The 21,976-nt window shown below is 51.0% G+C and overlaps 9 protein-coding genes across 9 annotated transcripts; 5 read left to right on the forward strand and 4 right to left on the reverse strand.

The window, feature by feature from the left end:
- Positions 1-255: 255 nt before the first annotated feature.
- Positions 256-2,290, reverse strand: VTN49DRAFT_4085 (uncharacterized protein; the record flags this gene model as incomplete). The annotated part of the gene is made up of 8 exons (XM_069411992.1): positions 256-282; positions 337-414; positions 464-558; positions 615-923; positions 975-1,124; positions 1,180-1,614; positions 1,673-1,750; positions 1,807-2,290. 8 exons carry the CDS (start codon positions 2,288-2,290, stop codon positions 256-258), a joined length of 1,656 nt encoding a protein of 551 aa, XP_069267280.1.
- Positions 2,291-3,326: 1,036 nt separating this feature from the next.
- VTN49DRAFT_4086 (uncharacterized protein) lies at positions 3,327-4,522 on the forward strand (the record flags this gene model as incomplete). Its single annotated transcript, XM_069411993.1, has 4 exons — positions 3,327-3,828; positions 3,890-3,907; positions 3,958-4,074; positions 4,131-4,522. 4 exons carry the CDS (start codon positions 3,327-3,329, stop codon positions 4,520-4,522), a joined length of 1,029 nt encoding a protein of 342 aa, XP_069267281.1.
- Positions 4,523-4,688: 166 nt separating this feature from the next.
- On the reverse strand, positions 4,689-5,453 carry VTN49DRAFT_4087 (uncharacterized protein; the record flags this gene model as incomplete). Its single annotated transcript, XM_069411994.1, has 1 exon — positions 4,689-5,453. One exon carries the CDS (start codon positions 5,451-5,453, stop codon positions 4,689-4,691), a length of 765 nt encoding a protein of 254 aa, XP_069267282.1.
- A 427-nt stretch (positions 5,454-5,880) lies between these two features.
- Positions 5,881-6,157, forward strand: VTN49DRAFT_4088 (uncharacterized protein; the record flags this gene model as incomplete). Its single annotated transcript, XM_069411995.1, has 2 exons — positions 5,881-6,018; positions 6,074-6,157. 2 exons carry the CDS (start codon positions 5,881-5,883, stop codon positions 6,155-6,157), a joined length of 222 nt encoding a protein of 73 aa, XP_069267283.1.
- A 2,714-nt stretch (positions 6,158-8,871) lies between these two features.
- Positions 8,872-10,527, forward strand: VTN49DRAFT_4089 (uncharacterized protein; the record flags this gene model as incomplete). Its single annotated transcript, XM_069411996.1, has 2 exons — positions 8,872-9,305; positions 9,360-10,527. 2 exons carry the CDS (start codon positions 8,872-8,874, stop codon positions 10,525-10,527), a joined length of 1,602 nt encoding a protein of 533 aa, XP_069267284.1.
- Positions 10,528-11,935: 1,408 nt separating this feature from the next.
- On the forward strand, positions 11,936-13,734 carry VTN49DRAFT_4090 (uncharacterized protein; the record flags this gene model as incomplete). The annotated part of the gene is made up of 4 exons (XM_069411998.1): positions 11,936-11,952; positions 12,071-12,227; positions 12,294-12,757; positions 12,828-13,734. The coding sequence occupies 4 exons, from the start codon at positions 11,936-11,938 to the stop codon at positions 13,732-13,734; spliced, it is 1,545 nt and encodes a 514-aa protein (XP_069267285.1).
- Positions 13,735-14,915: 1,181 nt separating this feature from the next.
- Positions 14,916-16,537, forward strand: VTN49DRAFT_4091 (uncharacterized protein; the record flags this gene model as incomplete). Its single annotated transcript, XM_069411999.1, has 4 exons — positions 14,916-15,056; positions 15,124-15,587; positions 15,641-15,859; positions 15,919-16,537. 4 exons carry the CDS (start codon positions 14,916-14,918, stop codon positions 16,535-16,537), a joined length of 1,443 nt encoding a protein of 480 aa, XP_069267286.1.
- Positions 16,538-17,079: 542 nt separating this feature from the next.
- Positions 17,080-17,580, reverse strand: VTN49DRAFT_4092 (uncharacterized protein; the record flags this gene model as incomplete). The annotated part of the gene is made up of 3 exons (XM_069412000.1): positions 17,080-17,150; positions 17,214-17,278; positions 17,369-17,580. The coding sequence occupies 3 exons, from the start codon at positions 17,578-17,580 to the stop codon at positions 17,080-17,082; spliced, it is 348 nt and encodes a 115-aa protein (XP_069267287.1).
- Positions 17,581-18,394: 814 nt separating this feature from the next.
- VTN49DRAFT_4093 (uncharacterized protein) lies at positions 18,395-21,025 on the reverse strand (the record flags this gene model as incomplete). The annotated part of the gene is made up of 1 exon (XM_069412001.1): positions 18,395-21,025. The coding sequence occupies one exon, from the start codon at positions 21,023-21,025 to the stop codon at positions 18,395-18,397; it is 2,631 nt and encodes an 876-aa protein (XP_069267288.1).
- Positions 21,026-21,976: the final 951 nt, after the last annotated feature.

A 21,976-nucleotide genomic window follows, 5' to 3' on the forward strand; every position in this document is an offset into this window, starting at 1 on the left:
GAGATGGCGCAATCGCGCATGAGCGTCCCAAGCTTCCTGGCCAGCCCAAGGGCTTTAGTCGCTAAATGCGGGTGCTCTGCATTGGAAAGAATTAGTAAAAAGCTAGCACTCGTAACAGCGAGTAACGGATTGGCTTACAATGTCTCTGACTTCAAAGGACGCATGTGCCCTTGACGGGCTCGAGCTTGCGTCGTCAAAAGTACGCAAACCGTTGCCGGTGAGCCTCGGTGAAGACAGAGATCGACAACCAGCAAGTCAAGCGTGGTTTTGATGCAGCAATTCCTGGAGGACCATCAGCCAATGCAAACAGATGTCGCCGATCACATTGATACATACACTGGCAATTTTGCTTCGAGCACGGATTTTCGTGCCGTAAAATACCAGCACCCAAGGTACCAGCGTTAACAGAGCACCCTATGTCGATGAGTATAGAGCCATGCACGGTCAAACTGTCTGGACTTACGATTCCTCCAAGGAGGCTGGATGCGGCCGGGGTTCCAAGATTTCTGAACATTGCGTTGGTGATCAACGGAAACACCCCACCGAGCAGATTGCGACCTGGCAGTGGTTAGAATCTGCCTACAACCGATGAGAGCGGGCGATCGTCAACGTACAGCAAGATTGAGCCGCCAAGGCGGAGCTCGCGTACCGGTGATAGGTATCAGAAAGGTAATTGAAAACGGCCAAGTAAATGGAAAAGATGCCTATCGTCGCGCAGCCGACGGCAAGGGTTGGCACAATCCAAGGGACCGAGGGAAACGACGTCCAGCCGAACCAGAAGAGTCCGACAGGCATAAGGGCTGATTCGATGCACGCGAAATACAGTCGTCCTTCGGGGGTGCTTGACAGTTTGCCGAAGCGCATCGCAATATGTTCCTGGTAAATGCTGATAATAGTGGCAAGTAAAGCGCCAGCCGCCATTGCTGCAGAGATTGTGAGTGATTGAAGAAAAGATCAAGATGGGTGGCATTTACCAGCAAACACAGCACCAGATTCCTGGAGATCGAAGCCATAGCTAGTCTGGAACACCAGTGGGATTGAACCGAACTGCAAGTAGAGAACGGCCCAAGAGAAGGATATCCAGAGCGAGAAGAAGAAAACGACGGGCTCAGTGATGAGTAGAACTGTTGAAGATTCGATCAGCGTTTTGCATGAGACTTGATGGAAGTGGACACGTACGGAATGGGCGAGTGCAAGAAATGCGGATCATCTTCCCCAGTGATTCCCGCTCCTCGTCCGCCTTCACCTTCCATCGGATGCGACGAACGGTCTGCTTTTCCGCCGGACCCTCGCCCGGCATCAAAACGCCATGACAACCCGCCTCTTCGAGTTGTTCATAGTAGGTATTCAAAGCGCGAGCTTTCCGACTGAGAAGAATCGAGCCACGAGTCTCCTGCAGTACTATGTACATTATGGCAAGCACTATACCACTGGCAATGGCGTGTGTATAAAAGATCCATCGCCATGTGGTATGTTGAGCAATGACGGAGCCAATCAGCGGCCCGACACCCGTTCCAATGAGTGCCGCGCCGGAGAAGAGGGCCATTGGGGTATTTCTGTCTTCTGCGTGATAGATATCGCTGATTACTCCTCCTACCATGGTAGAAAAGGTCGCTGGCAATTGTCAGTGGCGGGGGAAATAGGAAAATTTTGACACTTCGATGCAACTCACATCCTCCGACTCCCAGGAAAAGCCGAGCAGCAATCATTCCGCCGAAAGAGTTGGTTCCACCGCTTGCAATCAGACAGGCTGATCGAGGATTCTGTCAGTCCAATGGGACATGGTTCATGGAAGGGAACGCCTACCGGTGAAGAGAACACCACTGGCAAGAAATACCGGCCTACGTCCATTGATCTCTGAAAATGGTGCCAGCACCATGGGTGCCAGAGCGAAAGTTGTGGTGAAAACAGTGATACCGGTGGTGTAAACCACCTGGCTGACATTCCATCGGGACGTCAGCTGGTCCATCGCAGCGTTATACGACCCCGGAGCATAGGCAGCCATAAACGTGGCCGCACAGGCGAGCCATGTAATCATTGTCTTGCGCGAATTGGGCCATTTGAACGGAGACGTATACTGCTTCAAATTGGGACAAGATGGCAGAGGTTGGCCATCCGGGTCTAAGGTGGATGGCTTGAGTGGTGTAGGCAGTTGTGTGTCGAAATCGAGATACAGATACTCAATCTCCAATTGCCGTTGTGCTTCCACCTTCTCTTCGCGCCCGCCATGTTCGCGAGTATTATTATGATTGATCTCAACCTGGTCCAGATTAATATCCATGTCGGCCATGCTGGTTCTGAATCTGTACAAGAGGTTTGATAGTCTTGACAAGCATGGACGGTGTTAAAAACGTTCCTGAACCGCATCGAAATAGCGAATAGAGAAAACTTTCGAGATTACAAGCTCAGCAGAAGATTTCATATTGGGTCGAACGGGTGGAGCACTTGGTAGGGATAATCGTAGTAGCTTTTTTTCCCGGGTATCGTGCCGAGTTGGCGGATTCGCTTTCAAATCCGAACCACGGATGGATTGGATCAGCATGAATGATGATGCGCTACCGGAGTCCCGGCCCCTTTCCGCGGCCGTTCAGCCGACGCAAAGCGAGCGCATTGATTACAGCCTACGACGCCTTAAGCGAAGCAAAAACGGCCGACATGGAGAAGAGTAGTACCGTAGCGGACGTTGAGTGTAGATACATCACGAAGAACTACAAGAGTATAAGTAACTTATTTCTTCACGCAAGACTCAGGAATCGTGGCGATATCAAGTCCATGCAGGCAATTTGCAATCGATAAGGGCTCTATCAGCCCGGATGCTAAAGTGACGTTGAGCATGGCGAATCCTATGCGGGAAAAATGCTTCATTGGACCAATGGAAGGCGGAGAAGAAAGATTTGTCTTCGGAGTTCTGCAACCTCTCCGGCCCACAGTCCGCCTCGGTCTCGCCCTGACCCTAAACGCCAAGGCTATGCTTATCTGATCGAGATGCATCACGGTTCACGGTTCAATCGTTTCATGCCCCTTCAGCCCTGGCTAAAGGCTCGTAGGTTTGGCACGCTAAATCTCGTTCGTGTGTCAGATGTGACTGTCCAATCCGGACTGGTGTACCCCAGTTATCCCGGGCTTATCGTGGGTCTAAACTAAACTTTCGAGGTACCCCAGTGAGGTTACTTTGCGCGTCGCGTGCGGAGCTATCGAGGGATCATCACTCTGTGTCGACAGCTCAGCTCCTCTCCACAGCATCCTCTCAATCCGACATCCATACGAGGATTCCGTTACATCGAAACCATTGTATCATAGCCGCCGTTTCATAATCTCTCCATAGGATGTCCGGGTCAACAACTCCCAAGGAAACCGCAGATCAATCAGCGGAGCCGACGCGCAAGCGCACGTGCCGAGTCGTTGAACAGACAGCAGCAAGTTCCCGGTCAAGGCGAGCAATAGCAAAACCCTCCGCGGAAAAGGAGCGCAGCATTACAGACCAGCCGACAGCCGCGAAAGCTCCATCTAAAGGTGGCCCCTCAAAGAAAGAAAAAGGTTCGCGCTCCGCACCTGTCACAGGTAAGCGGAAGAAGAGTGATGAAGCAACACCCACCGATGGCGAAGCGTCCACTTCAAAGAAACAGAAAACCCTCTCAACTGGTTCCGGTGAAAAAAATGATGCCGTGAATATTCCTGCCGAGAAGACCGACATTGGCGAAAATGGCAGTAGTGGGAGATCGTACTGGCTGATGAAAGCTGAGCCCGAATCACGTATCGTCAAGGGCGTGGATGTCAAGTTCTCCATTGACGACTTGAAAGAAGCCCATAAGCCAGAACCGTGGGATGGTATGTGATATGCGAACTGTTCTCTCTCCAGGAGGAAACATGGACTGACAGGAACGTCTAGGTGTTCGAAATTTTGTCGGTGCGTTGAAGAAGGCAAAGGAGACAGGATCAACATCTAACTCATCGCAGCTCGGAACAACATTCGTGCCATGAAGAAGGGCGATTATGCATTTTTCTATCACTCAAACTGCAAGGCCCCTGGTATTGTTGGCTTGATGGAGATCGTCAGAGAACATTCAGTAGATGGTACATGCCTCTCGTCCCTGCTTGAATTACGATTCTCACCAGAGCTATTACATCAGAGACGGCATTTGATCCGAATCATCCTTACTACGATGAAAAGTCAAGTCGGGATAATCCAAAGTGGGACGTAGTTCATGTCGAATTCCGACGCAAATTCGATAAGATGCTGCCGCTTGAAACAATGAAGGAGTATGCTCGGCCAGGAAAGCCTCTGGAGAACATGCAGGTCTTGCGACAATCACGCGTTAGCGTCTCCAAGGTCACTCCCCAGGAATTCCGATTCATTATGGATCTGCTCGGCGAGAAGGAGCCTGAAGCTGACTCTCAACCAACTACTACTGGAAAATCGTCGGAGAACGGCAAGGAGGAGCTGACTCCTAATCAGCCGGGTCAAGCTTCAGAGGACCAGGACAAGGATGGAAATAACTCTGCCCAGGAGAATGGGAACTAGGTCAAAGCACATATTCTTGCTGAATGAGGTCCTGGAGAGCCGTTGAGCAGTCGATGAGAACCTTGGCCGACAGGGGCCATCATTTCATTATCACAAAATTGGCGTGCTGGGCGGCGCCTGTTGTAGCATTTCAAAGCAGACCATAAGGTCTCCAAGGCGATGGGAATCACCTCTGACTCTCCGACTCTCGCGGTCGTAGCGCGTAGGACCTGACAGGTAGTAGGTGCAAGCGCTTGGGGAAACCCAATTGCTCTTCTGATTTGACAAGGACCATACCGGCTTGCTGGAAGAGGCGTTTGAATTTATCATCGGTCCTGGTTGTGGAACTATCCTGCTCATCGAACATATCGTTGCCATCGGGGTCGGTAGAGAGATTCTCCTTCACGACGATGAAACCGGACGGTGAAAGAGCACCACGACAACGAACCAGAAATTCGACGAATTGAGCGTCGGTTAAATAACCCGCGCACCACTGAACCCAGATCAGATCGTACTTTCTATCCTCTGGAGGCACCCAGTCTTGCAGGCCCATCACGAAAATATCTCCCACCACCCCATCTTTGACTAGGTCACTGCGGCGGATAACTTGCGCGAACTTCTCCACGGGCTCGACAATATCCACAACTTCGCAAACATTACGCAGAAACTCGTTCGTGATCCGTCCGATCCCCGCACCGCAGTCCACTCCCCGCGCCAGTTTTTTTGTGCTATCAGAGGCTTGCTCTCCTGACTCCGTCGCGGGCTTCAGACGTCGTAGTTTCGCCAGAAAATTCGCAGATCCGCGGAGATCGATCCGTGAGACTTGTGGGAAGCCTCCCAGCATGCCATTGACCGTCGCTGGTACGGATCTCCAGTATCGGAGAGAGGAAGCCTGGTCGATCCGGGAGTCGGCCGAAGTCGGATCAATTGAGTCGAATAGGGTATTTGTCATTTTTGCATGTGTTAAACAACTGTCAGAACATGGAATGCGGTGCCGAGAACATAATCTTCAAACTATCACTGGACTGAAGAAGAGGGGTGGCTGCGTCGCTGAGAATTTTCAGTCTGCAAGCAAACGGAGATTTTGTGTCCACAACTTAGCCCCGCTAAGCTCCAATAACAGTGACGCGGGCTACGCGTTTGCTTGGACGCAGTAGCTCAACCACCTCACTCCCAGAAGTTAGAATATTCATGCTCACAGTCTGCCAGTCTGTGTCCGGAATACGATATAGGTTGCCGCTGGTAAGTTCAGCGGACTTGACAAAGTGGTTTGTCTTCCTTTGCCAATTACATTGTGAGCAACTGAGCTGACATTATACTAGTGATTAGGGTAAGCCTGTAGCAAATGGACTAAATTTGTGCAAAGAACGAGTACGGAAATGGTCATGGATGACCATGATAAAAACGAGTCTGCCGCAAATCGCGGCCAGTTTGACATTGTCGGTTCTTTGCCTTTCTACGTCCTGCTCGATGTCGTGAAGTATCTATATGAAGCCGACATTGTTCGAAGCCAGAGGGTATGGATCCATAATGGTCGCTCAGTTTCTCATCCAGATGTTTAATAGTAGTTAGTTCTCAAAACTGGGGCGCGCAATTTTCACAGACGATGAATTGATCCGAGATGTTTGCCCCAAACCCTTGCGGCGTTGGGCTTGAAGACCACGAATCGCCAAACCTCCAAAGCGATGATCTATTTCCGATGGCTACATGGTTTGCAGTCTGCTCGCCCGATCAAGAAGGTTTTTCTCCAGTGGCCAAATGAATATGAAGTGCGCGACTTGGAGCACTCCCCTGAGCTCCCGTGGCCTTTGCTTGATAATAGGTACGAGTTCGAGGAAGGGGCCTTGTTCTACGGATACGCGTACCACTCGCGCCGACTCGCCTGCATCATACCGACAATCCCTGGCAACGGTTCGGACATGGTCGTAGTGTTGGATCTCGAGACTGGACAGAAATCTGTATGGGCCAACGTTGTCGAGGGGGGAAATTTATGACATCAGGCTGTTCGAGAACTATCTCATCGTGTTCTTGTCAACTCCGTAAGGGCGTTATGTCTATATTTTCGGCGGCGTCTTCTAACACGGCAACACTAGGTTTAACGAAAAATACGTGAAAGCATGGGATCTTCGCACGCCACAGTTTATGGCCAAGAACCCACTCGAGGTCATATCGCTTGGTGAAGTCCCTGTCGAGTGTACTACCTTTAAAAATACAGCGGTCATAGTTCCAATGCAAGAGTCTGGCCCGATCCGCGTTTGGGACCTACGCACGGATCGTTTCCAGACGATGGGAACCTTCACCGACCTGGATTTGTGACATGCAGAGCAGGACGAAAACATACTGGTAACATTTGAATTCGACTGGGACGCGCATCCGCCCGAGGTGCAGGTGATCAAGTGGAAGTTGAGCACTGGGAAACAGCTCGATCGGAAAAAGTTCGGACTCTCGTTGGGAGGTCGCCGTGTGAACAGAAAGAAGCTCGTCCGGTCATTGAACGACTGGCTCCGCACCTATGATCACAAGACAATAACGGAACTGCGCTTCACCGAAAATCCTTTTGCCACAATGTACCTCATGTACAACTACAAAGTCGACCGGCTAGGCGCTTGCTGGGTTGACTGCAAGAAACCCATCAACAAACTCTCGTGGTACGTTGGTAGATGCGGCTCCCTTACGCCCTACATCACCTATCGCTGGGGCACATCAGCTCAGAGGGATTGGATTCTACAATGCCTTCACCGGTACGACATCTGTGCACCCGTACCAGATGGACCGACGAGAAGTCAGCGTCCGCAATTTGCTAGGTTCCAGCCTCCCCCTACCCTCACGTCCGATGCGGCCGAAAGATCTCAAGTCCGCTTCCTTGGATGTCTTTGGCGACCGTGAAGTTGTTTGCGGGGCTAGTGAAGAGGGCTTACAGATCTGGTTCTTCAATCCCGACTTTTACCCGAAGTCCCGGGTGCGGAGCCTTTCATTCCCATGGACGAGAGTGGATGAGTCCGGAATTTGAAACCTCACAGTTGATCTGGCTGAAATGCATTGCGGAGTGTCAGCTGTGGGACGCTCAGGGAAGATTCTATGATGCCTGGGGAGCAGTGTGGATGGGTCACGCCCTGCATGGCTATGCATTCCGGGGTGTGAGCACTCGTATTCCGGACGTTGGGGCACGGAGGACTCGGGAGACGGTCCTCTCGGAACTCGAGCAGATTGTGTGCTTTCAAGAGCACGTTTTTATCCTCGTCGCTATCGAGTTTGCCACGTTTATCAGGGAGGCATAGTCGTACCAACCTGATCCATGAGATAAAGCAACTATCATCAAGGAAAAACTTTATAGAGTTGTTCACATTCAGATATAGACACTTGCAATACGCATTGTCTGCAAAGGCAAGCACAGTTTAGGATGGCCATTGTCGACAGGATGCTTACCTGTAACCAGATGCAGTCACCACAGTACTTCGTAAAGGCTTCGGACTTGCTCACTGGCTGCTCGGATCTTACAGGATATTCTCATTTCCCACCAAAAGCGGCGGCCAATAGCCGTATCTTGCCGTCAGCCCTCGATAATTAAGATGTGTGATGAAGCAGATTTGGACGGAGTAATATCAGTCCGTCGGAATTCCCTGTGGTACGGCAGATATGGTTTTTGCCAAAATGTAGTTACGTAAATGGCAAAAGGAGGACAGGTACTGCATTGATCAACGAGCAATTTGCCCAATAAGGATAACTATTTTGACTTTTGACACGGCAGTCATTTAAGCTTCGCCGTGTCACCCACCCCCGCGTCAACTCCTCGGCTGCAGGGTCAAAACGCTCCCGCAGGCAGCGATATATCATTCTGCCCTCGGATTACGACATGGACAGCCACTGGTAAGTGGACGTGTGCCTTCTGGTGGCCTTCCACCTGTTATGCCGCTTGAATCTGGACCACTGTGTAGTCAGTGCCGACATGCCGACGACCGAGCGCCGAAGTACGAAGTTATGCCAAGTAAACTCAGAATGCTACTGAGCTCGGAAATTTGTTAATTTTTGCACGAATGCAACCACTGGGTCCGGATCAAACGATCTCAAGCAGCAGACGTGATTTGTTCGTTGCTGCGGACCCGTTTGATCGCCAGTTATGGCCCTTTGGTGACAGCTTGTTTCCCCGCATGTCGCAGGGACTGGCACATATGTGCAACTGACGTATTCTAGACCGAGGAAGAAGGGATATATGTGTCGCCTCCTTCGTGTCTTTTGTCGGGCAGGTTCTAGCCTGGACAACATCGATATTTGTTGAATGGCAGTGGCTTGTCAGGGAAAAAAAAAGTAGCTGCTGAATTCACTCTGGGAAATCAGACTGTTTTGAATTCATCAAACATTGGTAATTCGCCATGTGGGATCAGGCATTAAGAAACTTCAATCCGCCGCGCTGGCTCGTGCTGGTCGCGTTTGTCCTCTCGCTCACCATTCTTCGTTCCGTCTACAACAGCATTTGGCATGCGCGCAATGCCCGTCGGCTCGGCGCCCGCGACCCCCCTTTACTCGTCAACCGCCTGCCGCTGGGCCTCGACTTCCTCCGCCGCATGTTGCGTGCTGATGCTGAAGGTCGCGTTCCCGATGAGATCCTCACCATTTACCGGGAGACGGGCGAGAAGACCATGAAACACCACTTCCTCGGCCGCACCCAGTTCAACACCATCGAGCCCAAGAACATCCAGGCCATGCTTGCCACACAGTTCTCCGACTTTTCGCTCGGTACAAATCGAGAGGAGAGCTTCCGTCCCATGCTGGGTCGCGGTATCTTTACCGCTAATGGTTCTTACTGGTCCGTGTCTTTGAGATTGAGCACCATTTTCTGAGTCATCTAACACTGCAGCAGGGAGCATTCTCGTGCCATGCTCCGCCCGCAGTTCACCAGGCAGCAGGTCGCCGATCTCGAGCTCGAGGAAAAGCATGTGCAATACCTGCTGCTGACCATCCAGCCCGATCGCTCTACTGGCTGGGCCGGACCGTTGGACCTTTCGGTCTTGTTCTTCCGACTCACCATGGACTCGGCCACGGAGTTTCTCTTTGGGCAGTCGGTCATGTCCCAGCTACAAGATATTCCCGATCATGCACTGGAGAAGTCAGAGCTGCTCGGCAAGGGAGACTGGCAGGCCTTCGGCATGCATTTTGATCGCGGAACACATGCATTGGGCCGCCGCGCCCGTCTGGGGGGCCGGCCCTGGCTGCACTTCTCCCGCACCTTCCCGGAAGACTGCCGCGCGATTCACCGGTTTGCTGACCACTTTGTGCGTTTGGCACTGCAACGGGCGGAGAAGAGAGATAAATCCCCGGGAGCAGTAGAGGAGGGTAAGAGGTACGTGTTCCTGGACGAATTGACCAAGGAGACGCGCGACCCGCTCGAGCTGCGCTGCCAGCTGCTGCACATCCTCCTTGCAGGTCGGGACACCACGGCGGGGCTGCTGGGTTGGGCCTTCTTCGAGCTTGCGCGCCACCCAGATATTTACGAGAAACTTCGGAGGACCATCCTTGAAACGTTTGGAACGTACGAGTCCCCGCGGGACATCACGTTCGAGCGGCTCAAGGGTTGCACGTTCTTGCAGTACGTTCTCAACGAGACGCTGCGGTTGTGGCCGCCTGTACCGCTCAACGCGCGCATGGCGGTGCGGGACACGACGCTTCCCGTGGGTGGCGGGCCAGACGGGAAGAGTCCCATCTACGTGCGTAAAGGCCAGGAAGTCGGCTATCAGGTGTATGTTATGCATCGGCGCGAGGACATCTGGGGTCCCGATGCGTCCGAGTGGCGGCCCGATCGTTGGTATGGCCGCAGACCCGGGTGGGAGTACCTGCCGTTCAATGGCGGGCCGCGCATTTGTCTCGGCCAGCAATTTGCGTTGACGGAGGCCGGGTACGTGATGACGAGGTTGGTGCAAAAGTTTGACAAGATTGTGCCGGCGGATCCAACGGAGCAGGCTGTGCACCAATATGGCGTAACGAGCTCTCCTCGTACAGTATTGGTACGGTTGCATGACGCAACCGCTTAGTAATTATCCGCGACTTTTCGTCCAACTCCTCTCATGAATGAGTTTACGTGATGCCTATATTGTACTAGTCCCATCAGCACGAAAACAGAAACCTATTGTGCTATGATTTATGAGAGCAGAACCAAATACAACGCGAAAATGGCGACTACAAGGTGCTTCTTGCAGATCGAGAGCAGCGTGATATGAAGGGTTAGACGTGGCGGGTCCCCTCTCTCTCGCGCGTCCGATGAACAGGCCGAGCTCAAGAGCTCTTCGTTGGAAGTGTTTGGCGACTCTGAGGTCATTTGCGTGGCTAGAAAAGATGGCACACAAATCTAGCTCCTCAATCTCGACGCCCTCCCGACGTTCTAGGTGCGGAGCTTCTTCTTTCCATGGAGAGTGAATGAATAACAAGCTAGAACGCGGAGCACTTTGCCGCTCTGGATTTTCTGCAGTGTGTCGATTGTTGGAAGTTCAAGGCGATATCCGCGTTTTTGAGGGTTGCAGGTGTGGGTGAGCCACACTGCGAGGCTCGGCAATGCCGGATGCCAGTACCCATGCTCTTTACACGTTGCTGTACGGAAGATGCAGGCGAGCATCCGAGCAAAGAACAGGCAGTATGCTTTGAAAGACTCATTTCTAACTGATATCCAGCCTCCCACGTGCATCAGGAGACAAAGTTTCTTCATTTGACCAGAGAAAACTCCGCCGTCGAGACGAACTTTACTGAGTTTAAGTAATTGAGAAGTTCGCTTTGATACAGTTATCTACTTGCGATACATACTGTCTTCTATGACGAGCAGCCTTGAAAAATGGCAATATCAAGTTGGTACTAACATCAGATGCGGTTCTACATAACTTCTCATCGTCTCTCAAGATCTTAACCTGCCATCCGAAGCTCACATTTGGCTACTTCTAGGATTATTATCTACATTGCATGGCGTCGAAACATACGTAGCAATAAGTTCAGGCATGTTTGATAATCCGTCGCACACTATATAGACAGAAAATGAGGACGCCTCTTCACCAATAGCTGCCCAAATCTTACAGGACGGCACTTCTGCTGTCCATTGGAGTCACTGAAGGCTGCATTTTTCTCCTATCGTCACTACGAAGTATTGTAGATCCCTACCGAATACCGTGGTATCGTACCTGGAGGACCTCCTTGGACACGGCAGATATTTACTAGAATTATTCCTGGAATGGTAAATATCGGGTCAGGTAACTACTGCATCTACTTACCTTATCGGAAATGTCCATAAAACGATATTTGTCTAGGGCCCTGCAACTATCCGACCTGAACCCTTACCTACGAAGTAGAATACGAGGATCTGCATGTACATGGCTAGTGGAGTCCCACACGATCTCCAGCTCCAAATCCCTCGATTTCCATGAAATTATATGCCATTCTGTCTCTTGGTAACGATATATGTGTGGTAATCGTCAGTAAGTGGACCTAGCAGTCTGGTTCGCCTCTTCGCCCTGTCACGACGCGAGAATGACTTGAAAATAACATGCTTCGTTTTTGATCTGAGAACGCGGCTAACCACAATGCACGTCTCAGGGAGCAAAGAATGATAGCGAAAATGGAAATGGAAAACCCCTGTGGAAGCGCACTTGCAGCAAATCAAAACGTACATGACATTGGTTCTTTGCCTCTCGAGCTCGTACTTCACATCGCGCAGTATCTAGATGGGGCCGACATTGCTCGAAGCCAGATGGTGCGCTATTCACTTCTCATGCCAGTGTCCAAACTCCCATTGATCCCAACCCCTGACAGGCAATAGGTTTCGAGACGATGGCATGCAGTATTCACGAGCGATGCTGTCATCAAGGGTGTTTTGCCCCGAACGCTTGCGGTACTGGGCATGGAGACCACGAGTGACCCAGCCACCAAAGCGATGACCTATTTTCGATGGCTACATGGTCTGCAATCTGCACGCCCAGTCAAGAAGGTCTTTCTCCCCTGGCCAGATAAATATAACAAGGGGCAACCAGTCGATGAGCTCTATTTCCATGACAAGAATTACAATCCGCTGCGCCGTCCGAGAAAGGTCGTATCCCATCTGTATGATATCGCGTACCATTCACGACGGCTGGCCTATGCTGTAGCGAGCGGTTATGAGCCTATTATCGGACTGTGGGATCTCGAGACTGGGACTATATCATACTGGGACAATCTTATTGACGCCTCTCTCCTCGAAAGTGTCAGACTATTTGATCACTATCTTGCCATAATCTCGTCAGTTGGGTAAGGGTTGCAGTATTTGTTTACTAACTTCATTTTGACGGCGCAGTTTAGGTTAACATGTCATCACCAGGGGGAGTGAATCTATCATGACAGTATGGGATACGCGCAAGCCGCAAGGGTATGCACGCCACTGGGAAAGAGTGCTTCCTTTGGATCCCGTTCAGATTACCATTGATAAGGATACGGTGGTCATGGCTCCCTTGAGAAATAGACGGTCTAGCTCCGTCTACGTCTGGGATCTGCGATCAGATGAATCCCGGGTGATTCGGCCGGTCTCGGATTTGTGCTTATGGCACACGGAGCAAGACGAGAACGTGCTAGTGACGTTCGAGATCGACTGGGACGCAGATCCGCCAAAGGTGCAACAGACAAAGTGGCAGCTAAACAACGGGGAGCAACTTGATCGGAAAAAGTTTAACCTCTCGCAGGGAGGTCGTCGCGTGAAGAAATCCGAACTCCGGCGAACACCAAACGACTGGTACCGCTCCTATGACCACAAGACAGTGACTGAACTGCACTTCAGCAATGACCCTTTTGCCACTCTACACCTCGTGTACGACCATACGCTCGATCGGCTAAGTGTCCGCTGGGTGGAGAGCTCGATGCCTATTAATCAGTTCGCCTTTCCTGGTAACTGCGGCTCTCTTACACCACACATCATCTATCGCTGGGTACATCATCTCAGGGGTATTGGGGTCTATGACGCCACGACCGGCTCTGCAACCGTGCACCCGTACCAGCTGGACTCGAGAGAAGTCCGTGCCCGCAATTTGCTGGATGCCCGCCGGCGGTTGCCCCCAACCCCTCGACCGATCGAGAACACAGATCATTTTCGTTCTTCGTTGCAGCCATTTGGCGATCGTGAGGTTTTTGGCGTGGCTAGCGAAAACGGCATCCAGCTCTGGTTCTTCAACCCCGATTTCGCACCAGAACTCAAGGATGTGGTGCCTTTTCTCGCCATGGAGGAGAGTGGATGAATCAGGGACATAGGTCCTGCAAACGCGGCCGACTTGAATTCGCAGTACCCATATATCACCTGGCGGGAGTCTCGGATGAGATCCATACCCGTCGGCCTTATAGTGTGCGTGGCCACGATATGGGACGCAAGTTCGAGAGCCGGTACTTGTATTTCTTAGGTCGGCGTAGGTGCGGCTAGAGAGTGTGGCCGGTAGAGACACAGCACCATAAGTTAATATTCTCGGAGACGTGCATCAAAGAGCGGAACCTTACCTACCTGTTCAAGGAAAAATTGTCGTTGAGACAACTAAGGCGCATTCAATCCATAATGGAGATTTCTAGTGTACCTGATCAATAAATAATTCACAGCGATTAATTAGTTCCTCCTTGAACCGTCTCGAGCGACTGCGGGCAATCTTTTGACATGGCATGTCAAGCTGATGCCGAAGTCACTGGAAGTGCACAAATCTTACAGGATAGGTGACGTTTCTGCTCTCCGCAGAAGTCGCTGTCGCCGATACGACTATCGATCCTCAATCACAACAATGCATCTCAGCCGCAGTTGGCCAATGAACTTGTTCAGCATTTTTGCTTTCCACCATACCTGGGTAGGCCGTTCTACACTATCAGCCTCCCTGCACTACGGAGTACTTCCCTAGGTTAGATCGATGATGACGTCGGCAGAAATCCGGCCCTTAAGAATGCACGTACAGTCACAAAGCATCATGACTGGACACCGGAGGGCTTCTATCGGGCACTGCGACAACTAATTGCAAAAAAGGAAAATGTTCGAAACAGTATGGTGAAGGAAGGGTTCTGCATATATCTTGAACGAAATATTCTTGAAACGGGATAGCACGCCAAGAGGTACTGCAACTATCTGCAACTTTTGTCTATTTAAGTAATTTGTCTTGGGTACTGCAGTGATCAGAATGATCAGGCTGAACCTCAGATCAGCCCTCAAGAGTAGCCCCACGGCACTTCTGGGCTTCTATCTCACGGCTTTCTTGCATGCAGAGCTGCTTCTTTTTCTCTCCAGATTACAATATATGTGGAAAATAGGTACCAATAAGTGAGCACCCTCTTGTTGCTATGCCATGGTGTGTGAATACTAGGTATATATTCAAACGACATCACACTTTCGGCTAGAGAACATAATTAACCACAGCGCAGATAGCTTGAGAGCAAATAACGGTTACAAATGAGTATGGACAAACATTCTGGAAACGAAGTGCTTGCAACATATCGAAGCCGGCATGGCATTGTCGGCTCTTTGCCTTTTGAGCTAGTGCTTCATATCGTGAAATATCTAGATGGGCCGGACATTGTTCGATGCCAGGGAGTGTGTTCATTAATTGCTCATTTGTTGAAGTTCAATGTTAGTTTCCTTGATTTCTGACAAGATTTAGGTCTCAAAACGATGGCAGGAGGTCTTCTCCGGCGACAAGGTCATAAAGGATGTTTTACCCCGAGCACTAGCGGCGCTGGGCATGGAAACCACAAATGTCACAGCCGCCAAAGCGAAGACCTATTTCAAATGGCTGCATGGTTTGCAGTCTGCACGCCCAGTCAAGAAGGTCTTCCTTCCCTGGCCAGATATTGATGCAATGTTGGCGTGGTCCGATGACTACGAGGACGATACGTACCAGTCTGAGAACGGTCCACGAGATATAATGTACCATTTGCTTGATATCGCATACCATTCGCGCCGGCTGGTATACGTCGTACCTCCGTTGACCGATGAGGATGTTTACAGGGTCGCAGTATTGAATCTTGAGACTGGGAATATATCATTCTGGGCCCACCTCTCCTTGGATCGTCTTGATAGCATCAAACTGTCTGATCGCTATCTTGTTATGCTGTCGACAAATTTGTACGGGACTGATTTGTTTTTGTCGGCTGCGTCAGCTAACAGGGAAACACTAGATTTGGCGGAAAAGCTGTCACAGCGTGGGATATACGTATGCCGCAGAGTATGGCGCGCGGAAGGCGAAAACTGCTTCCACCTGAACCCGTCCAGATTACTATCGACGAGGATATAGTGGTCATAGTTCCCCTGACAGAGGGACATTCTGGTTGCATCTACATTTGGGATCTATGCTCAGATCAACTAGGGCTGATCGGCCCCTTCTCTGACCTATATTTGTGGCACACAGAAGCGGATGAGAACGTGCTAGTGACATTCGAGTTCAACTGGAATGAAGATCCACCAGAGGCGCGGGAGACCAAATGGAGGTGAACAACGGAGAACGGCTCGATCGGAAACGGGTCCGCTTGTCGCTGGAGGGCCGTCATGTCAGCAAGTTTGATCTCCGCCGAGCAATGAATGACTGGTATCGCACCTATGACCGCAAGACAGTAACCGAGCTACATCACATCAATGATCCGTCTGCCACATTACAAGTCATGTATGACTATAAGGTCGATCGACTCAGCGCCCGCTGGATCAAGTGCTCAGTGCCCATTAACAAGTTCGCATTCCTGGGTAGTTGCGGCTCCGTTACCCCGCACATCATCTATCGCTGGGTACATCAGCTCAGGGGGATTGGGGTTTACAATGCCGCTACCGGCAAAGCAACCGTGCATCCGTACCAATTTCACACGGGAGAAGTCAACGCGCGTAGCTTGCTGGCCAACCTGCCTCCACCATCGCGTCCGATGGATAGCAAAGATATCATGCGTTTTTCCTTGCAACCATTTGGCGACCGTGAGGTTTTTGGTGTGGCTAGCGAAGATGGCATGCAGCTCTGGTTCTTCAATCCTGATTTTGTGCCAGAACTTGAGGATGCAGAACCTTTCCTTGCCATAGAGGAAAGCGGATGAGTTTCGACATGGAGCGCAGTGCATTTGGGAGAATTGAGTTCACGGTACCAGTACGAGTATCACTTATTGGAAGTTCTGGGATGAAGCCGCCCTTGCCGGTTGAGCTTCAGGTGCGTGAGTCTCTGGACAGTGACCTTTCTGCGACGATGCATATCATATGGCTGTGTAGTCAATGACGTCCATCAGATTGAATTCCCAGAGTCAATCACCAAGTACGCCGTCCTGAGTTATAAATTGGGCTCCGTCGCCCGTACATCGTCTATCGTTGGAAGCATCAGCCCAGGAAAACTGAAAACCCCTGCGTCGCCACCGGTCTTGCAACCACGACTGGCAGTCTTGAAAATAGCATCGAGCGGATAGGCAATGCAGTCACAGGGTCAATTTCCTGTTTGCCTGTCAAGACACCAACCCGCGAATGAATATGCTCTCGTTCTCAATAGCAGCATTAGATCTAAAAAACAATATCTACACGAATTTGAAACACACATCAAAACCAACCTGACCATATTCAATCATAATCCCATAACTAATATACAGGAGAATCACTTGGCAGAATCTTCTATCGCTGGCTGCTCAGATCTTACAGGTCGACGCTTTTGTTTCCCACCATATACTAAAGTTCTTTGTCAGATCACACACTCAACACAAGAAGCAGGCTAGGGGTCATGATACATACCTCGTTGATACAGCTCACAACTGGAGAAAAACAGTACCGGAAGGGCAACAATCGTCGCAATCCATCTATTTCCACCATTATCCTATCTTAGCACCACGGCGATACATCCCCCAGATGGGTGAAAAAAGGGGGGTGGAAATCTAACTGAAACTTACCGTCGCGCAGCCCGTTTGTACTCGGGCGTTTGTCTGATATCTACCGGTCTTCGAGGTGGTATTGACGGGTGAGGCCCTCGATTGGGAATCTGACCACCTTGGCGAAGTGCATTGAGATCAGACGCACTGAGGACGCGCGGTTGCTGCTGTTGTTGAGACGATTGGCGAGCTGCTGTCGATGATGACGACGACGATGGGTGAGAGTCGGACATGGCGTCCTTTTTTCTTTCTATATTGATTTATGACTCCAATGTTTTGATTTGCCCGAGTTGCTGCTGCTTCAGCAATTAAGTCTGTGCTTTTATGTATCTCGTGTTCCTCTGTACGGAGTACTTGCGGCTAGATAGAATATAGCAAAACCAGGCATATTCTATTCGAGATTTGCGAAGCTTGTTCCGTGTTTTTTTGCGGACTGACAGGGTGCATTTTCAGTACGCGCTATACCTAACTTAGTAGTTTATCTGTCCCATTGATAAATGCAGTACCATACGCCGAACGAGTGGTCTCTGGCATCTTGAAAGGTTTTTACATATGCTGGACATCTTGACAAGATTTTTCGAAGAGTGAGCCTGATTTGTAAATCGTAGTAGCGAAAAACCGAACACATTCCATTGCCCATGAAACCCCGAATAACTTGTAAAAGATACTATAATACATGCACAAGTAACGGCAAATATCAAGCCCTCCCCGACATCATGCCCAAGGTAGAACCAGAGCCAGTTTACTGCTGAACCGTAGCTGCTGGTTCTCGGCGAAAAGAAACAACAAACAGAAGAGTCGGCTCCTTTCTGACTTGTAGCTCCTTGAATGCGACATAAACTTTTCCATGACACAGGCCCAAGAAAGGGTCAAGAACACGCCGGAACTCCAAACACCAAACGCAAATACAAAACAGTAAGACATGAACGAAAAAGAACGCCCACACCAAACGCAGGAACCCCTGAAAAGAGAAAGGAAAAAAGCCGAAATTCAACTAGAACTGGCAATCGCTATAGACAGAGTCGTCGCAAGATCCCTTTCGAGCGTTTATGCGTCAGCTTGCGCGTTTGGCGTCGATTTTTGTAGCTTCGATCCCGAAGTTCCGGAGTTTGCGCGACGCCGACGGACTTGAATGGATGGCGATTCGGCTTCCTTGGGCGTACTCACGCCGTTGACGGGAGTAAATCCGATGGATCTGGGCTTGCTTGCCTGCTCACTCGATGTGGGTTTCTTCATTATTGAACGACGGCCCTTTGGTGTCGATTTTGCAGTCGGGGAGGTAGGTTTGCTGCCAGCGGGCGTTTTGGGTCCGGATTGACGCTTTTGACGAGCAGGCGTTTCGCCTGAAGTTTCCTGGTTTTTCGCGTTCGCCGGAGCATTGGAGCGACGCCTTTTTCGAGGCTGAGGTTCGGTAGGTTTATCAGCATTGGAGTCCTTGGGAGTGTCGTTGACGGCTGCATGAGCCCGCTTTCGAGAGGCCGGAAAAAGCTTGTCTTTCGTGGTTTGGGCCAGCGTCCGACGTTCTTGGAGGCTACCCTGGCCGTTGCTACTATTCTCAGGACGGTCCAGGTCGAGTTTGGATGAATCAACGAGGACAAGCTTAAGACGAGGTCGTTTTGATTTCGGAGAAGATTCGCCCTTTCGCTCGTCCTGTGCTTTCTTGGGATCTTCTTTCCGACCACGAGGACTTGATTCACTAGATGCCTCACGAGCTTTGAGCAATGACTCAACATCCTCCTCCACGAACCGTGCCTTTCGCTTGAGTGGATGAGGCAGGTTACGTTGACCGAGTAGGGGAGGAAATCCGTAAACTTCATCGCGGTCAATCTCTTTTTTCGACTTAAGGCGAGGAGGGGGCCGAGGAATAACACCGATATTTGTACTGAAATTCCGGGGCTGTACCCAGGCGTATTCCTCTCTCGGAACGACGACGTACTCTTCCCCGTGTTTATTGACACGGCCAGTGTGAGTCCATCCATCTTTGTCGGTCCAAGGACGCGGTTGAAGCGGATGATCCAAAGGAACAGACGGATCAATCTCACCAGGGGGCGTTGGAAGAAGAGTCGCTATCGTGTCCCGGGTGCCAGCGTCTTCCGACACTGGCTCTGGTTCAACCTCCGATGAAGACTCGGGGGACGCTACTTGAGCTGTCTTAGGTGGTGCCACCGGCGACGTCTTTGCTGTCCTGGCCTCTTCCTCTGCCTTTTCACGGGCCTCCCATTCGACGCGGAGCTGTTCCAGGTTTACGTCGTCCTCTTTGGACGATGGTTCCGAAATTGCAGCTGCGGCCAGGTCATAGAGCTGGCGAGCAATGATATCAAGATTGTTTTGAGACGGCGCACTGTTATCAGCAGTGGCAGTCGACTCGCGAGAAGCAGAGACAGTTGATTGATTCGTGGAGGCCGACTGAGGACCGGAATCACCTCCATGTGACTCGCGGCCTCGCCTCCGTCCCTTTTGTTGAGACTGCAGAGCCTCTATCGCCTTAATGGTCGGCTTACGAACACGACCGGAAGTCCGCATAGCGACGGCCGACGAACCCGGCGACACTGTTTCAGGTGATGCTGTGGGCTTACTGCGACTAGATCTTCGATTACCATTCTCGGGCGATGTCTCATTCGTCTTCTTTAACTTCGTGGTGGGGTTCGAGACGCCAGTTGTAGGGGTATCTAGCACCCCGGTCTCTTCCGTGGTGGATTTCGCCTTGGGCGTTAGTCTAGCATTCGCTCTTCGGCGCTTAATAAATGCCGGAGTCTTCTTAACGTCGCCAGTTAACGGGGAGTTTTGGATAGGTTTGCGGACACGTGTGCTTCGTCGCTGTGCCGATGACTGCGCCGACCCGACTCCTTTGGCGGTTGGTTTCGCCGCAGGTGTAACCGGCGCAGAGTTATCGGCATCGGTTGGTCCATGGGCGCTAACCGGATCATCAACAGGTGTCCGTGGCATTGCCTCGTCGGCCGTCGTGTTCGACGGTTCGCCATTGACACTGTTTTGATCCGTGGTCGACGTGTTGGACGTTCGTCGAGCACTTCGGCTATTGGATGTGGAGGTCGGCGCTGTGAAGTAATTCTTGAATTTGATGGCTCCAGACTTGCGGCCGACACGGCCCTTCTTCGCTTTGGCCGAAGATGTGTCTTTCCCATCCGTAGAATCGGCTCCGACATCAGGAGCAGGAGAGGCCGGCTCGTGGCTGCGCTCCGTCAATGATTTGCCATACGTGGTCTTGAAAATATATGTCCTCGGTAAACGGCTAGAGCCTTCGACGGAGCGAGCCGAAAAACGACGGCGAACCCTTGTTGTCCTGGTCGAGTTTGAATCTTTGTCGTCCTTAGAATCGAGGTCACCTGACGGATCCGCTGAGGTGGACGCTGTGTCATCTACAGGCAGCTCATTCTTTTCGCCTGTTGCCTGTGACTTTAAGTCCACAGTATCAGGGTCGACAGAGGAGGATCCAGATTGACTGTCGCTCTTGTAGCCATTCGTATGGGTATACATCGTATCACTTGCAGGCTTGGCAGTTCTGCGCCGAGCGGATAAGCCAGTGTCCTCGGCAACGGAGGACGAGCGCTCAGTATTGGCCATGTCCCCAAAGGACAGTGCTAGAGAGGTTGATGGGGCTGAGATGGAACTTTTGAATACTGCAGAGGATGTAGTCTTGGAATCCACCAAAGCCTCCATGTGGCAGCGTGAGTGTGCAGCGCTGAGGCCGACAGTCAGTATAATGAAGAATACTTGAAGATGGAAAAATAGAGATATATAAGGGGTGCTGGGCTGCTCTATTGTTGTTCTCAATAATCATAGAGAGGGATGTGTTGCTATTTGGTGCAGAACTGCGAATCAGGGATTAGGAGACAGAACAAGTGGGCGGGGTAGCTTGGATAAAAGAGCCACTATGCAATGTATTACTGGAGATGATAAATGAAGGCACTGGACTTACTAGGGTTTTAATGAGCTCTGTGCATTGCATCCATCCCCTAGAATCGTGTTGTGGCGAGATGTGCTGCGCTGTGATTCCGAAGTAGGGCTAGGGCTAATAGCCGCTTTTGGGGATTCCCACGCAATTCTGTAGAAAAATCACCAGAGTCGAGGATGCCAATAGAGCAGTAATTCTGAAAGACAATATTCCAATCCCGAGTCAGCTATTGAAATTTAAAACTCGAAAGACGATCCTCCATGCCGCAAAAGTAGGGTTCTCACAACTCCGGACACCCGAAGGAGGGACCACTCTCCGACCCAAAATCGACCCAATATCCAGCCAGTATCTTTGATTTCTCAAATCGACGTTATATCGGTTATTCGGATGAGAAACCGTATCGTGTACAAGCAATCGAGGGGTGTTTGTCGAGCCGGAATCGAACAAGGTGGATGACGCAGGAAGGGTAGGAGGAACGATGGCGAAATCGGTTTCAGGGCGTGCGACCGAGGAGAAAAAAGGTCGGAAGGACGCGTAGAACTAGACGTAGAAATTAACCGCACGGTCGCAAGTAAATCACAAAGAGAAATCGATCGAACGACGGAGATCGCTGAGGGGGAAAAAAAGAAATGCGGGAATGATTCGGGGCAGAGAAGAGCAGAACAGACAATTAACTTAGGGCTTGCTTGGGTGGGAGAGCGGTCACAGGACTGGCC

The sequence above is a fragment of the Thermomyces lanuginosus genome (assembly GCF_041956635.1).
Source record: "Thermomyces lanuginosus strain ATCC 200065 unplaced genomic scaffold VTN49scaffold_31, whole genome shotgun sequence".
Lineage (NCBI taxonomy): Eukaryota > Fungi > Ascomycota > Eurotiomycetes > Eurotiales > Trichocomaceae > Thermomyces > Thermomyces lanuginosus.